This window comes from Prunus persica, chromosome G7 (genome assembly GCF_000346465.2).
Source record: "Prunus persica cultivar Lovell chromosome G7, Prunus_persica_NCBIv2, whole genome shotgun sequence".
NCBI lineage: Eukaryota > Viridiplantae > Streptophyta > Magnoliopsida > Rosales > Rosaceae > Prunus > Prunus persica.
In genome coordinates, this window is record NC_034015.1 from 13,139,145 (window position 1) to 13,154,742 (window position 15,598).

Genomic DNA, 15,598 nt, shown 5'->3' on the forward strand with positions numbered 1-15,598 from the left:
CGAAGCGAAGCGAAACGAAACGACTTATTGTAAAACCCTTTCCAAGTTGAAGCCTTTTGCTCAGTCTGTGCGAGTCTTGGAGTCTGAAAGATGTGGGCAAGTGCAGAAGGAGGGTCTCCGGAGGTCACTCTAGAAACCTCCATGGGCGCTTTCACTGTTGAGGTAATTTTTTTTCTTCCTAACTTTCCCTTACTTCCCCGGAAGCCAAGCTGAGACTTCAATCCATCAAGTTCGTATTTTGACGTTATTTATTTTTTTGTAAATTATTGAAAATCGTAGCTTTACTACAAACACGCACCAAGGACTTGCAGAAACTTCATTGAGCTCTCTCGCAGAGGTTATTATGACAATGTCAAATTCCACAGAATCATCAAGGTTTCAAAATTGGACTTTTGGTTTCTTTTTTTTCTTTTTTTTCCCCCATTACTGATGGTTGAATTGTTAATTGGATTTAGGATTTTATAGTGCAAGGTGGAGATCCCACCGGGACAGGAAGGGGTGGAGAATCCATTTATGGGTATGCTTTGCTTCTTCTTTTATTTATTTTTATTTATTATTTAGTTAAACGTTGAAGGATATTTATAATAATCTATACCCATTGAAGGGTTGTGGGAAATACTTTTATCATAACTCATAGTTAATGCCTTCTTGTATCATGCGTTTCAGTGCAAAGTTTGAGGATGAGATAAGAACAGAGTTGAAGCATACTGGAGCTGGCATCTTATCTATGGCGAATGCTGGTCCAAATACAAATGGAAGCCAGTTCTTTATCACGCTGGCGCCATGCCCATCACTGGATGGTAATATAATCTTTACCCAGTAATGTCTAGACTTTGTTTAATCAAACTGGTCTGGTCCTTTTTCTTTATTTTGTTTCATATGTGTTTTCTGCAGTATGCCACCTTTTGTTTTACTTAATCTGCATAAAAGTGGCGCTTAGCAGTTACCAGTAAATGTTTTTTGCTTTATGATGGGCTAAGTATACAATGTGGTTGGGTGCACTTCTGACCGTAAATGGCTTTATCGCATTTTTTCCCAGAAGTTATTTGCATGAGACATCAGTGCATCACTGTGTGAACTATTGAAACGATCGGAAACTGAAAAACAGTTCTTGCCATAATAATTTTATCTGTATGGTACTGGGATGTTTTTCTGTATGGATTCCTTAGGCTTTATGTGACAATAAAAACTAGACCACCGCCGTTAGGATTCCGCTTGAGCAACACTGTTTACTTGGATTTGTTTGTTACTTACCATTGAGTTATCTCCATTCAAAAATTCATGAAGGGGTTTTGGTGGAAGAGTAGGGAAGGCTCTCTCTATTCTTATGTTCAGTCTTCATCAGTACAATTTTGTGCTGTAAAAATTTGTCTTGCACCAATAACACTTAGCCTTTTGCTTCTGTTTTCATACAGGAAAGCACACAATATTTGGAAGAGTGTGCAAAGGAATGGAAATCATCAAAAGACTCGGCAGTGTCCAAACTGATAATAATGATAGGTATGCTTTCCCTTAGTTGTATTCTTGATGTTTAGTTCACATACATGTCCTTATCATGTTTACATTTTATCTGCAAATGATTATTCATGGTTATACTTTTCGTAAGATATTGGCAGTTGTTCTAGGAATTCAGACTGCTAGATCCCCTAAATTGCTCAGCCTGTTGTGGTTCCCTGCACTAAACCAAAAAACTTAAGACTTTACATTTTTGGGATTTTGAATGGAGTGAAAATAGGTGACATTGTGCCTTGTAAAATCTGCTAAAGGAATCTGGTGTGGTTTGAGTAAAATTTATGAGAAATGAAGGGAGAAAATGAGATGTCAAGCGATGATGTTATATATTCGATAAAGTTAGGCTATTGACTATTTTCTTTTTCGGATTCAATTTTGTGATACAATGTCTTCACTGGTCAAGCTTGTCGATATTTTGAAAAGGATGCTGGAAAAATTATAAAATGTGTCATTAGTTAAGAGTTATCAATTGCAAAGCTTTAGTTCACTTAGAAAAGATGCTGGGAGAATTGATAATTGTCATTAGTTGGAACATCTTGTCCAATGTACTCAATCTTTATTTATGACCATTAACATGAAACTCTCCATTTGGCCGCACATATTCTTAGTTAATAGATTTAATGTGTGTTTAGGCAAGTACGCATTGTGGCATCTTGTCATGGCTTTGGATTGCGGAACCATATTCCGCCATACATGCATCCTTAACATGCCTAGATTTGTAAAGTTTGCCATTCATGGCCACAGGGTCTACACTATCTAATTGTTGCTCCTTTTCACTATACTTCTTTAGAAGACTTTAGTTTGTGTGATTTGTCGAAAACTCTATTTAACATGTGCATTTGTCCGAAATACAGGCCGGTGCATGATGTGAAGATACTGCGGACATCTGTTAAAGATTAGACGTTGCAAAGCTGCTATCAGAGATAAAAAGCCAAAGAGCTGCAACAAGTTAATTGGATATTTGTATTAACTCAGAACTAGGATGATCAATGTATTTCAGTTTCTTGCAAGGATACTAAGAGTGAAAAATTCTGGATTTAAACCTTATATGGAACCTCACGAATTTTGCTGATATTTCTTAAACTGTTTGAAAAATGTCCCCGACTTGAATTTTATACCTTTGAAGATTACTTTTACACAAGTAGTTTTCAACTTTCAGGAACCAAAAAGGTGCTACAAATTGCTTTATGCTTACCGTTTTTCAGTGATCTTTCATAGAACTACGTCTTGTTTCAAAACTCGAATTCCCACTTTCATATGCGGGCAGGAACATTTCATGAATCAATGCCTCGACACGTCAGGCTGAATTTACAAGAATGCATCCATCTCATAGAACTGATTGGCAACACTTAACCCCCATGCCACCATCAAAATGATTAAATCGTACAATTTTGAATTTTTGGGAGATAAACAGGATTCCATTGTAACTAAACCAGGTAATTTCACCATCTTTGCTGTTTAAAAATCATACAAGCAATCCTAAAATAAGTAAAAAATTATCTTAAAATTTACAAACACAATTCTATAGTCGGGAAAAATTGCTGGCAGCCACCTAAAATATCAGTTCATAGTATCACCTCTTTTTCATTGGTAGTGTATAGCATCACCTCTTTAAATTCTTCATTTTGTACGCAGATAATAATATATAGACTCTGAATGCTGCCAGCAGTTGTTTCCCAAAAAATGTGATCCTAGGCGAGTAAACATAGTGCTTCCACCTTAGTTACCACCGGACTCAATCCACTATAGGCAGCCACGACTAAATATACCATAGGAGATCAATTCACCCAGAAAAGCAATATGATTCCCATCAAACAAATCCCCGTACAAACGCCTCCGATATGTGCCCATCAGACTCCTCCATTTTCTTCACAAGTAGAGAGGTTAAGCACAGGCTGTGGAAGAGGAATAAATCCATTCGTCTTAATAGATCCAGGAGGACCTTCTCTTGGTGTTGTAATACTTGTTGACTCAGAGATTTCAGCAGCTGGCTCTTCAGTGATTACTTCCTGTTGTAGCATTTCTATGTGCCTTTGTGATGGCACATCACCTTTGCAGTATCTGTGCCACATGTTCCTGTATGCTGACTCCAGCCCAAGGGTAAACTTTGGTCCGTCACAGACAGGCGACCTGGACATAAGGTCCCGGAGACCCATTCTCAAATTTGAAAGCGCTGTAACATCAGAGGCCAACTGCACTGCCAACTGGACATATTCATCCTCATTTTTAGCAATCAGATTTCCCAACCCTGTATTAAGTCCACTTTAATCGGTTAAACAATACTGAACTCATCAGCAAGAACACACACATATTAGACATTACCAAAAGAAAGACTTGCACACATCCATCAAAGGTTCGATATCGAGAGAATTGATCTCTAAACTGATAAAACTATTTGCCTAGTGAGGTGTGAAAAATGTATATGAACCTGTTACAGTGAGGAGATACTTAGAAGATTGTGGCTATATGAGCTCTCCCACCCCAATGAAGGCATTTATTTTTCATATATTGTTTATTTTATTGTCCCCTTTTATCCCACTATATCTCAAATACTAGGATAGTTAAATCTACCTCTCCACAAGATAACAGTTCTTCTTAGGTATGAGATATGATCTCATACTTCTATTGGCTTTGTTTATGCATTTATAGCATAAACCAAAATATATGCATACCAACCATAAGGCAGATGAAGCAAAACAGTAATCTCCCGTGCAACCATACACCAGTAGACATTGATTAAAAAAAATAAAAAACAAAAAGCAGAAAGAAAAATTCCTTACCAACTTTACCGAGAATACTAACTCCAACATTGTGCGCATGTACTGAACCAGCCATAGTAACACACGGAACTCCCATATATAAAGATTCACATGTTGTGGTTGTTCCAGCATATGGAAAAGTATCCAAACTACATACAGAGAAGATAACTTGGGTCAGAACCTCCAAACAAGATCCAACAATAAACAAGTGAAACCGTCACTAAAATGTGCAACCAGCAGGACTAGCATAAATGAATCCAGCGAGACTTTATTGCATACACATCATAAATTCTCAAATGGTTCTCTAATTTCTGTCCTAAGACTCTGACCAAATCTCTTTTTTCCATGCAAAACAACCATTCAAAAAGTGATATTTACAAGTAGCATTACCTCTGCAATCACACATACAATGACAAACATGGAGCAAAGCTATAATGCAATAAAGAAATACCCAATGACAAGTTTAAAGCACCTTTCAGTACATAACAATGCAATTGATTTTAGACATCTGACTAATTCTTTAAAAGAACACATGCTGACTGTAATTCGAGCATTACATGCAAGAGGAAGAAAGAAGGATCCCTATTTTAGCAATCACACATACAATGACAAACATGGAGCAAAGCTATAATGCAATAAAGAAATACCCAATGACAAGTTTAAAGCACCTTTCAGTACATAACAATGCAATTGATTTTAGACATCTGACTAATTCTTTAAAAGAACACATGCTGACTGTAATTCGAGCATTAGATGCAAGAGGAAGAAAGAAGGATCAGGAATCAACTATGATTTGTTCTACTTGCTTTCCTTAGTAGTCATTAAGCTATGAGTAAACCTTATCCAAGGAGGCAACTGATTTTTTTTATATAATATTCCATCTACAGAAAAATATCGTAAAACACTCCATAAAAAAAAACTCCTTGTTAAACTAAATAAAAACATTAATATCGTATAACATTCATTGGGCATAAATATCATTATTACAACTATACCATACCATTTAAGAGATAATTTCTCTGTTTTCCCTCTTATTCCCCCAATATTGTAGCCCTCCTTTCATACTCATTGAAAAATAATAATTATTATAATGATATTAATGCATCTCACCATCTCTAAAAAGCTTAAATTCATTAACTATGTTTTGATTTAAATATCTCAATGTCTACGAATTTAGGAATACCCTAGCAATTTCCCTAACCAAGATTTTTAATAACTAATTATCTCAACTTATTTAATATGTCATCAAGATAATATCATACACATCATACAATGCTATATCATTCCCTTAGAAAAAGTACTGTCAACTTAGTAATTAGTAACTATAGTATCTTAACATTCATATGATAGGTTCCAAATAGGCATGTAAGTGAGTGCTTTATAACTCATCCCAACCAATTCAATTCACATTTTTTTTGGGTAACCTTCATGTCTTGAACAATTTTTGCAAAGAATAAAAAGATCTCTTATTTTTAATGCCTTTAATTTCCCCTAACAAACATAATTTGTTTTTGTTAATTTCTATCATTATTTTTAGAGTCATTCATAAAATAATTCAATTCACATATTTTAACTTTAGTTACGACTGTGAAAGATCAAGTCTCTTGTTTCCAAATTAAAATATTTTCCTACGTTCATTTTTTATATTACATAATCTATTTAATTCAAGATCCAGAGTGGAAACCAGTTCACAGTTTTGGATTCGAACTCCATAGATAATATAGAAGGCTCACACAACCACACGATGTAAGAAAGGTTTGAGGTATAGGAAGTGATCATCCAACAGAGATAAATAAACAATATATATAAGCAACTTTCATACTACTGTCTTCCAAATGTAAGAAAATATATCTTAGTTTTACCTAATGTCCATGAGAGAATAGGCTTGCATATGATCATAATTGAGCAAAATTAGAGGTAGAAGATCAACACGTAGTGGTTCCAACCCCAGCTGCTCCAATGTTGAAAGAAATCTCTCTCTCACACTATCACAACTAAAAGGCTTACATTTCACCACAAGACGAGAATTTGGAATTGCAGAAAGAATTCTCGCCCAAACTTGTAACACTTTTGGAGTGATCTAATAAGAGAGAAGAAAAGAGGAGTGAGGCAAAGCATTACACGATAAGGACGATCTTTTTTTCCGAAAGAAACAAGAATTTTATTATATGATAAGTAATCTAGTTGCTTATGGTTTTAGCTGTATATCTGATACAAGAGAAACAACCTAGCCAATACCTTTGCCAGATTATTAAAGCTGCCAAAAGTAATAAAGCCATTGGAAAGAGCAGGAGTGGGCAAAACAGGCCCCGCCTCAGGGGAAGGTGTATAACACAGGAAGCAGTCTGGTAATCGAACTAACTCCTCAACATGCCTGACCAAAAAAAAAAAAAAAAAGATCAAAGTTACATAAAAATGTAATGGTACTACCTACTCTAGGGGGTACTCATGCTTGAATTCAGAAAAAACAAGAGTACTAATCATAGGAGTAAAAGTAGTAGACCTACTTCTGCTTTGAATCAGGAGGATCCGCCAGTGAATCTGTGATTCTATAGTCAATTGCCGGTAAACCAGTTGTGTTTGGATAGCCAATCCAGGTCACCTGTAAATCCAGCAATAGCAGGTTTAGCTACTTTAAGCACATGATCCAGTACAAATACGCAATCAAACAGTGAATGAGTGAGGTATGTGACAACAAAAGGAACAAATTTGATGTGAAGCCCTTGTTTTTTGAACTGAAAAATAAAACATCAGGCTTTAATAAATAAAGCAACTCGCGATGCTTAGAAAGTTGTACAATAAATAGGAAAATCATACAGTTATTCCAGGATAAAGATGCTCTTTTAACATTGCTCCACTTCCAGATTTTCCAAGGCCAAAAAGAAATTTAGATTTGCAATACACTATATACTGTACACTATAAGATATGAGTCAACAAAGAAAAATTGCACAAACTAACAATAACAAGAATGTTTAAAGTCATATGCTATAGCAAAATCAGAACACCTTTCAGCATACCTGAACAGGTGAGGGCCTGCACGCCATTGTTCCCAATTTGTTGTTAGCAGTATGGCCAGTAAGTTCCACCAGGATATCAACCTTATCTTCTCTAACCATGGTCGCAACCTTCTTTTCATCAATCCCATATATATCTCTCCAAATCCCGCCCTTTTTCAAAACTTTATCCCTAAACCTAATAGTCTTGGCATCTGCCTGTGACATTTATAAAAATCAATTCCAAATTGTCTGTGGGATAAAACTATCTAACAATAAAACATCTCAAATAGTATTTTCCATATAAGCAATAAGACGTTAAGAAACATATACAACATTGAAATAAAATAAAAATCACAATTTCAAGAGAACATGAGAATTTATGACCAGTGAAGCAATAACCAAGTAACTTTTTGCACATCCTAGGAGAGTATTGGTTAGCGAACAGTGGAAGAGATGATAGATACTGATGATAATCAAGATAGCGTTGGCGGTGATCGTGGCGTTATTCACAAATACAATAGTTGTGGTGGAAAAAGTGCAAGCACCAAATGTACTTGGATATAGTAAAGATGGCCATTTGTTGGAGGCCCAAGCTTTACAAAAATGAGAGAATTGCAAGCTTTATGGAGGCAATACCAATGCCTATGGTAGGTGAACTTAGTGGTTATGCTGGTGGTGGTGGCTCTTGGCTGTTGTAGAGGGTGTGAACTCTTAACATTGCAAAATTAAACAATGCAGAAAGTGGCAATGACAGTAACAGTGGTAAAAGGAAAGGAAGAAACCAACACACTGGCAACGATACATGTAACATGCAGCATATAAAAACAAAAGTGAAAATAGACAATGAAAAGATTGGTTTCGTCACACAGTCTTAAGTGGTCGTTGCGTCTTTCCAGGAGTCAAAGTAGAACCAGGTGTGGATTTCTGGGAGCTCCACATGGGTGTCAAAACTCATAAGTGAAGCAACAAAATTTTCTATCTACCAATCAATGAATAGCAGAGGAGAGAGGAAATCAGAAAAATAGAAGGATACAGACATTAATGATCATCCAGTGTATTGCGAACGGTTGAGGAAAACTAAAGCACATACAGAGAGAGATGATGATGAGTTTTCACCAAACATATGGCTTTAGAATGGAGTTGTAATGGGAATTGAAAGCAAATTAGAATGTTGGCAAAATATGCAAATGAAAAAGTAAGACACACAGGAACCATGAACATACTTTAAAATCAAAATGCACGACCCCCATAGATGAATGTAGGTATAAATTGACAAAAGAAAGAAAAAGGATACCTTCACTACTGCAGAATAAACAACCACCTTGTACTTTGCGTATTCATGATGGGCAAGCGGAGCTTCTATAAAATATGACACGGAATGAGTAAAATAATCAGGAGATATGTATCCGATCACAAGGGGTCGTTCTGGATCTTTTGGATTGTCCCATGAAGCGTACTGTGGATATAACCTCATAAAGCGTCTACCCCAGTCCCTGCATGTACATAAATTCAGTTTAAGCATCATCAAATTTACAATTACTGATTCTTTTTGTGAATTGACAAACAGAACATAAAAAATAATAAACAAAAGCCAATAGGAAAACTACAATTACCGCTACACTAGACTATACATTTATAATATACCTTTACTATAAAGGTATAGCCTAATGTAATACTTAATGTTAAAAATAAAAAAATATATATAAATAAATAGGGTACACATTTGATAAGTCTAGGCTATACCTTTATAATATACCAACGTGGTTATCAATACTTGCTTTTTTTCATTAGAAGTTTAGTATATTCATTGAACAAGGAGAAGGGACAAGAAATCGTGCAAAGTTAAGAGGACTTAGTTGAGACCTGTGAGCCACAAAAAGTTTCTCATCATGTCCTTCATTTATGTAGTTCATTGCAAGCAATCGATTCTGCAAGAACACGGTCAACCATATAGAGATTAAAAACAAAACTTGCAAATAACAGGTTCAGCCATAAGAGAGACCAAGAGCACCAACAATAAATAAATACTCATTTATTGCATTATCTAAAGGCAGTGCACCAATGAGTTTCATATCAGAAGTCAGAACTGTTAATATCTATCCCATTTTCCATTAGCAATCAAACCTGGAGCATGCCACTACCAAGTTTAACATTTTTTTCACTGACACAAAGATTACAGATATAAACCACAGCAAACAGATTGAAAGACCTTTAGCACTCACATGAGTAAATCGTATGAGAGTGTAGAGAATTAATACCTGGCCTGCATTCCGGGAATCAGGATCTATTTTTAGGCATTGCTCATACGCATCAATAGCCAGAGTAATATTTCCAGCATCTCGGTAGAGAACCCCTGCACAAAATGGATAAACAGATATGAATTTACAACAAAATTTATAATTAAAAGAAAATGGAGCATAACCCACCACAATAGAACAAGTACAGAAATTCGAAATTCACTATGAATAAAATCAGAAGAATATCTTAACCATTTCTATTTATAAAATTTCCCGTCCTAACATTAGCCAAGTAGGAAACAACGATTTCAATATGGGTCAAAGCAGGTGTTTGGCATTTTCTCTTATATGTACGAATTCTTATTTTCTTAGACTCTGCCTTTTGAAGGATCCATCCTCTTAGACTCTATCAAATGATATATAATATATATACAATCCCCTTCTATTGAGGGACACCCTTTAGGGTCCCCTATGAAAATTTTTTCAACGATCCAAACCATCTATTTTTCACATCTTCATTCAAAGATCATCCTTGCAAAAAATCATGCAAATTGAAAATCATTAAGGCATCTAATTGAGACCAACAAAATCAATGAACACAGTGTTTCAAGAAAGTACTTGAATTTCAATAATTTAATTGAGTGGTCAAATGATATCAGATTCAAGTGATTTTTTGTAGAGATGATCTTTGAATGAATATCTAGAAAATAGATGGTTTGGATTAGTGAAATACAATGCGGAGTGGGCCCGACAAGGGTGTCCCTCAAATAAGCTTATTTGAGGGACCCCTCAATGGAAGCTCTCTGTATATATACAATCTTGCTTCTGGGAATATTTGAATTTCGAATTAAGATCCATTCAAATCCCAACGACCCTTGAAAGCCTAAGGTCTAAAGACTACATTAAGAGTTAAACACTTTCCCATCAACAATAAAATGAAACAAAACAATCAAAAGCAGAGGCATTTGAAACAAATTTGAGAATTTCCTCTCACATCTTTAGGACTAATTTTTATATAAAATAGCAAGCAAATCTCTGTTCCGAGCTTGATAACTGGATTAAGACGGATTAAATTATATTAGAAACAATAAACTAAGAACACATTTAACAGCTAATATATGTTGTCAAATAAATTCTATGATTAACTCTAAAACAAATCAGATTACTCAATTTAAATACCTAGCATAATACCAATTCCATTATGAGTTGCTACAATTCAACTCACAGAACTACTTCCGTATACAAAAACAATCACAACGCCCAAATCTTGCATAGTGTCTCTAAGAGTAATGTGAATGGCAAAAGCTCAGTGAAGGAAAAACTCAGAGAGTCATAGAAAAAGAGAGCAACCCAAGTTGTTATATGCTTCTGCATATGTGGGATTTGCAATTATAGCTTTCTCAATCATGTTTGCAGCAGCATCCATTTTACCCTGCCAATAGCAAAGAGCAGTCATTGATATATGATATATAGACATTCTAGAGTCTGACGCCTAGAAGGGATTGAAAACAAACCTGGACAGTGTAGACAACACCAAGATTGTTCAACGACTGTGAAAAGTTTGGTTTGATTGACAAAGCCAACTGCAAATGGATAACCAACGATGATGATAACAAAAGTGATGATGGTAACATCATTCAATTAGTATTTTAGAAGAGAAAAAAGAAAGAATTTTTTTTGTACAAGTATCAAAAATTGCCTGATAACACTCTACTGCTTTATCAAGGTTGTCTCGATCTTTGTATATTACTCCCAAATTATTGCACGCTTCTGCACAATGGGGATTAAAGTGGAACGCAAGTTCATAGAACACAATGGCCTGCACAAACAGAAAATGATTACCACCGCCATGTCGAACTGACTTAACCAATAAAGAAAATATATCCAAGTGAGAGAGAGAGAGAGAGAGAGAGAGAGAGATCCTTTCATAAAAATAAAAACTTACCATGTCAAACTTTAGCATTTCACCATAAGCAACGCCGAGATTGTACATAGCATCCGCATAATGCCAGTTATAATAAAGAGCCTTCTTGTAATAGGATATACCTTGATCAATGTCACCTTCCAATTTAACCTAACAAACATGTTACTGAATCCAAAATCAGATAATAAAAAAATTGGAAATTTGATCATAATTGGAAAATAGGGAACATGAGAATGTCTTCAAAATGAGTTAGGGTGTGTTTCATATAAATGAAAGGAAAATAGATAGGCCAGACAGATCTGAGGAAAGACTCTGGAACAGAAAAACATTTGGGTCACTGCAGCGAATATGTACCATCATGTTTATCTCACCCAAAGTCAATAAAATAATCAGGTTTGACAACCAAAATTTCTTCATGGATGTTACTGATTGGAGTTAAGTAAGATGATGGACAACAAAAAGAATCGAGTTAAAAATGTTGAAGAAACACTATGATGAGATCTCCAGAGTCCAGACACCCTTTTCGGTTATTGAACTATTTGAGCAACGAAAAATAAGAGCAAATGAAATTGAAGTCATAACTCATATAGTTCCCCCTTGACTGACACATCTAATTTATGAGCGGCAAACAAAATATTTCTGCATTTTCAACAGCATTCTCTTTAAATAGGAGAACTAAGAAGTTAGGACTTCTATACACTCTTTACCAAAATGCTTCAATGATTTTCACCAGCTAATATCTCTTTTATTTAAGTCAAATTCCCATAATTAATACTTCGTCAAAATTTTTAATTCATAATTACCAGTTACAACCTATGTCCTGGGTGCTAGTATATAATATTCTTAGGATTGGCAAATGCCTGATGTGTTCACTTGAACTAGTCAAGAAGAAATCATTAAGTAGACAGCTTGACGAGTTTAGAAGAGCCTTGAAGATACAAATCTAATCTATGTTTGGTCAAGCATAACACTCCCCAGGCTCACCCGACCGACATGGACCAGCTAACTGCCAACTTATCAGGCACATGCTACCAGTAAAATTTAGGTGGTAAAAAGCCTAGGATTTTTTCTCTGTGGTTGTGTAGTTGAGTAATTAGTGGGTTGATTCTCATTTCCAGGTGATTCAACAGAAATTTGAGTTGGGTTAACCCAATAACCTAATTTGTCCTGGTGGAAAGTTCGATTTTGAGTCCATGATGCCAGTGCCACAGCTTTGCCAGAAAAATCTCTTCATCATTGAGGATTGATTAAATCCATCTCAGTGAAACATCTACACTAGTGACAGGAGAGTGCGATAAATCTGACCAGACCTATTCACTGCCTTCTAGGACACTATTTCTCTTGGGCCCTCGGCACAATATTTTTAAAAAAACAAAAACAAAAAATAGCAGCCACTTCTTAAAAGTTACACCAAACCAATCATTAGAAAATAAGCCCAACAAAACAATGATGATCACGAATAACAAATTAGGTAGCAGAACCAAAATGGAAGCCCTAGAAGAAAAGTGATGAGGATAACATAATTGATTACAACAAGACAATGAATATGGCAGGAAAACCCAAAAAATAAAAAGGACGAGATATCACCTTTGTTCCTAAATCTGTCAAGGCTATGGCCATATTATTCTTTGCAATTTCAAAGTTTGGTGAAACAGCAAGACACCTAGGACAGCATAGCAACCAAGCAAGCATAGCATCAGCATAGATATAACCATCAACAAGATTTACAGCTATCTATGCAAGCTTCAACTTAGACCAACAAATAGAATGCAAACACTAGACTACCTCTCGTAACAAGCAATAGCAGACTCCAAATCACCACGATTTTTGTAAATGACACCCATGTTGCAATATGCTTCAGCATACATCGGCCTCTCCAGTGCAGCCTTCTCATAGCAACTAAGGGCCGTGTCAAATTGCATCATTTCAGAGTAGACAACACCAAGGTTATAATATGCAGGCTGTATTTACAGAGTGAGGTAAGAATATAAATCTGTAAGAACAGAAAACAAGAAGAATAAAAAAGGGTAGAAACCATTAGAAAGGAGGACAGAGAATATGAAATTACAGCATAGTGTGGATCTGTCTTCAAAGCTTCATAATACTTCTGCAGTCCCTCTTGAGTATTGCCAGCAAGCTTTAAGCTAGTTCCAAGATCTGTTAATACAATGGCTAGGCATTCTGCAGCAGGTTTGTACGAGGGGTCTGCTTTTAGAGCCTTTTGATATGACTGTTCCAAGCAAACTTGTTTGTTAATTGGTAATATTTCATAGTTTTAAACATGATTTATCAATCACTCAAAGCACAAAAAAGTAGTAGATAACAGATATATCATCAAAACGACCTTACTTCGACCTTACTTGGACAGGATCCATTCAAAGGTCTAGAGTAAAATAGTTAAATGTCATCATTGAAATCAATGGACAATCAAGTGTACTTATTCATTTCTTATGCATACACTAAGTAACTAGTAATGCATTGAAAAGGGTGGTTGGGCGCAAATAAACAAACACTAAAGCATTGCAGTAGGCCTGCGAAGTGCCAAGCACCTTTGTATTGTTACTCACCAAAGAAATTTCTATTGTTTTTTTGTTCTTTCAGACAAAAATAGTAAGTTAAGTAAGGGGAGCATACCTCAGCAGCCTCCCTTAGGCGGCCCTCATCCTTATACAAAATACCACAATGTGTGAGGGCGCATGCATTCTGCGGGTCCAACCTGATTGCTTCCGTGAAACTGTCAAATGCGAGCCTTCCCATATTTTTCATTTGCAAGCATATTCCTTTTCCAATATGAGCTTCCACATTTCCGGCATCTTTCTCCAACACAGTCTCATAAAGACTCAGAGCATCAGCAAACTTATTCCTCGAGCGAAGAATGTTGGCATAAGACAGAGCATCTTTCACTTCAAATCTCTTCCCTACTGGAGGTACAGCAACGATAGAGCCACTAGTACTAGGAGAAGGATGTGAACCATCCAAGAATCCATTTTCTCCAACTGAGTTTCCATCTCTCCCATTACCAACATCTTTCTCCGTCCATGCCATTTGGGAATGGTTAAAAGGGCGCTACTTTTCACTCGAAAATCTACCTACAGACAAATTAAACATAAAGATTCAGTTTTAACCACAAATTTGAAATTTGGCGCACTAAAAAATCAATCATTTAAATGCTTGTTTGGCATAAGTTAAGCCAAGCAAAACCAAGATTTTGGAAAATCAGTATAATGCTGACAGTTGGATGAAAGCTCAAGAGTCGAGCTTAACAAAGTTAGATAGCCATGTAGCAGCAATTACTATCAGAACAATGCCCAGAAAAACCTAATAAACTAACCATCGTTTTCATATTCAAAACGCCCCCATTAATTACAATTTCAAACCCTAATATAGCACGATCACAGTAGCCCTCTACTAAAACCAAACGATCATTAAGCAATCAACCAAAACCCTAATACACCGCGATCACATATGGATAAAAGATAGGATTTTGATAACAATAACACGCTATTAAGCTCAAAACAGGGGCTTAAAGAAGAAGGAAGAGTGAAAAAAAATGGCAAAAAATGCAAGGGAAATTAGGAATTTTGAAATTTGAAGCGTACACTTGGAGGTCGACGAGCTCCTTCTTTACCTAAACAGAGTGGGCAATGGTGAGAGATCAAAGGCTACGGCTAGGGCACGGCTATGGTCTCCGTTGGAGCTAGTCGAGCTCCTTTGTCAATCACCCGACTTTAGCTGGGGGTTTTGCCGTTTTATAGAGTTAACTAGGGTAAAAAGTAGAGACGCCCTGCCTCAGCAGCCTCTGGCTCTCTTGGACACACAGGTTGAATTGAATGTGTCCAAAATGAAACCCAGAAGATGATGATGAAGAAGAAGAAGAAGAAGAAGAAGAAGGGAGGCCGTTAATCACAACGTTTAGAAAACGGGACATATGAGAGGGACTATGGGAGAGACAAAGCTCTGTGTGTTCTTTAACCCTGTTTTTTATCCGTATTTGCTTTTATACCACTGCGCTAAAACGAGTCTTGAGACCGCGCAAAACACAAATCACTCGGCGACTCGGCGTGGCGAAGTAGGAGGAGTATCGTTGTCGGCAGCCCCAAAATCCCCGAAAGCCCTAAAAGGATTTTGTGATTTTGAGCATGGGGGTGAGCTGGTTACCGTGCCATTGT

The 15,598-nt window shown here is 36.3% G+C and overlaps 2 protein-coding genes across 5 annotated transcripts; one reads left to right on the top strand and one right to left on the bottom strand.

Moving 5' to 3' along the window:
* LOC18771154 (peptidyl-prolyl cis-trans isomerase CYP18-2) lies at window positions 16-2,627 on the top strand. Its single transcript, XM_007202618.2, has 6 exons — window positions 16-162; window positions 280-375; window positions 456-517; window positions 667-800; window positions 1,416-1,500; window positions 2,367-2,627. Exons 1-6 carry the CDS (start codon window positions 91-93, stop codon window positions 2,410-2,412), a joined length of 495 nt encoding a protein of 164 aa, XP_007202680.1. The 5' UTR covers window positions 16-90; the 3' UTR covers window positions 2,413-2,627.
* LOC18769725 (probable UDP-N-acetylglucosamine--peptide N-acetylglucosaminyltransferase SPINDLY) lies at window positions 2,852-15,544 on the bottom strand. Of its 4 annotated transcripts, none has more exons than XM_020567632.1 (18): window positions 15,058-15,416; window positions 14,064-14,518; window positions 13,498-13,659; window positions 13,215-13,390; window positions 13,017-13,092; window positions 11,451-11,579; window positions 11,205-11,324; window positions 11,020-11,088; window positions 10,856-10,937; window positions 9,527-9,621; window positions 9,132-9,196; window positions 8,563-8,761; window positions 7,290-7,484; window positions 6,779-6,873; window positions 6,510-6,645; window positions 6,134-6,351; window positions 4,293-4,420; window positions 2,852-3,760 (listed from the first exon to the last, which is right to left on the bottom strand). In XM_020567632.1, exons 2-18 carry the CDS (start codon window positions 14,472-14,474, stop codon window positions 3,363-3,365), a joined length of 2,754 nt encoding a protein of 917 aa, XP_020423221.1. In that variant the 5' UTR covers window positions 14,475-14,518; window positions 15,058-15,416; the 3' UTR covers window positions 2,852-3,362. The 4 variants fall into 4 exon arrangements, with proteins under 4 accessions (XP_020423221.1, XP_007204291.1, XP_020423223.1 ...); XM_007204229.2 differs by having other exon boundaries at window positions 2,872-3,760; window positions 15,029-15,413; XM_020567634.1 differs by having other exon boundaries at window positions 3,332-3,760; window positions 14,064-14,514; window positions 15,058-15,544.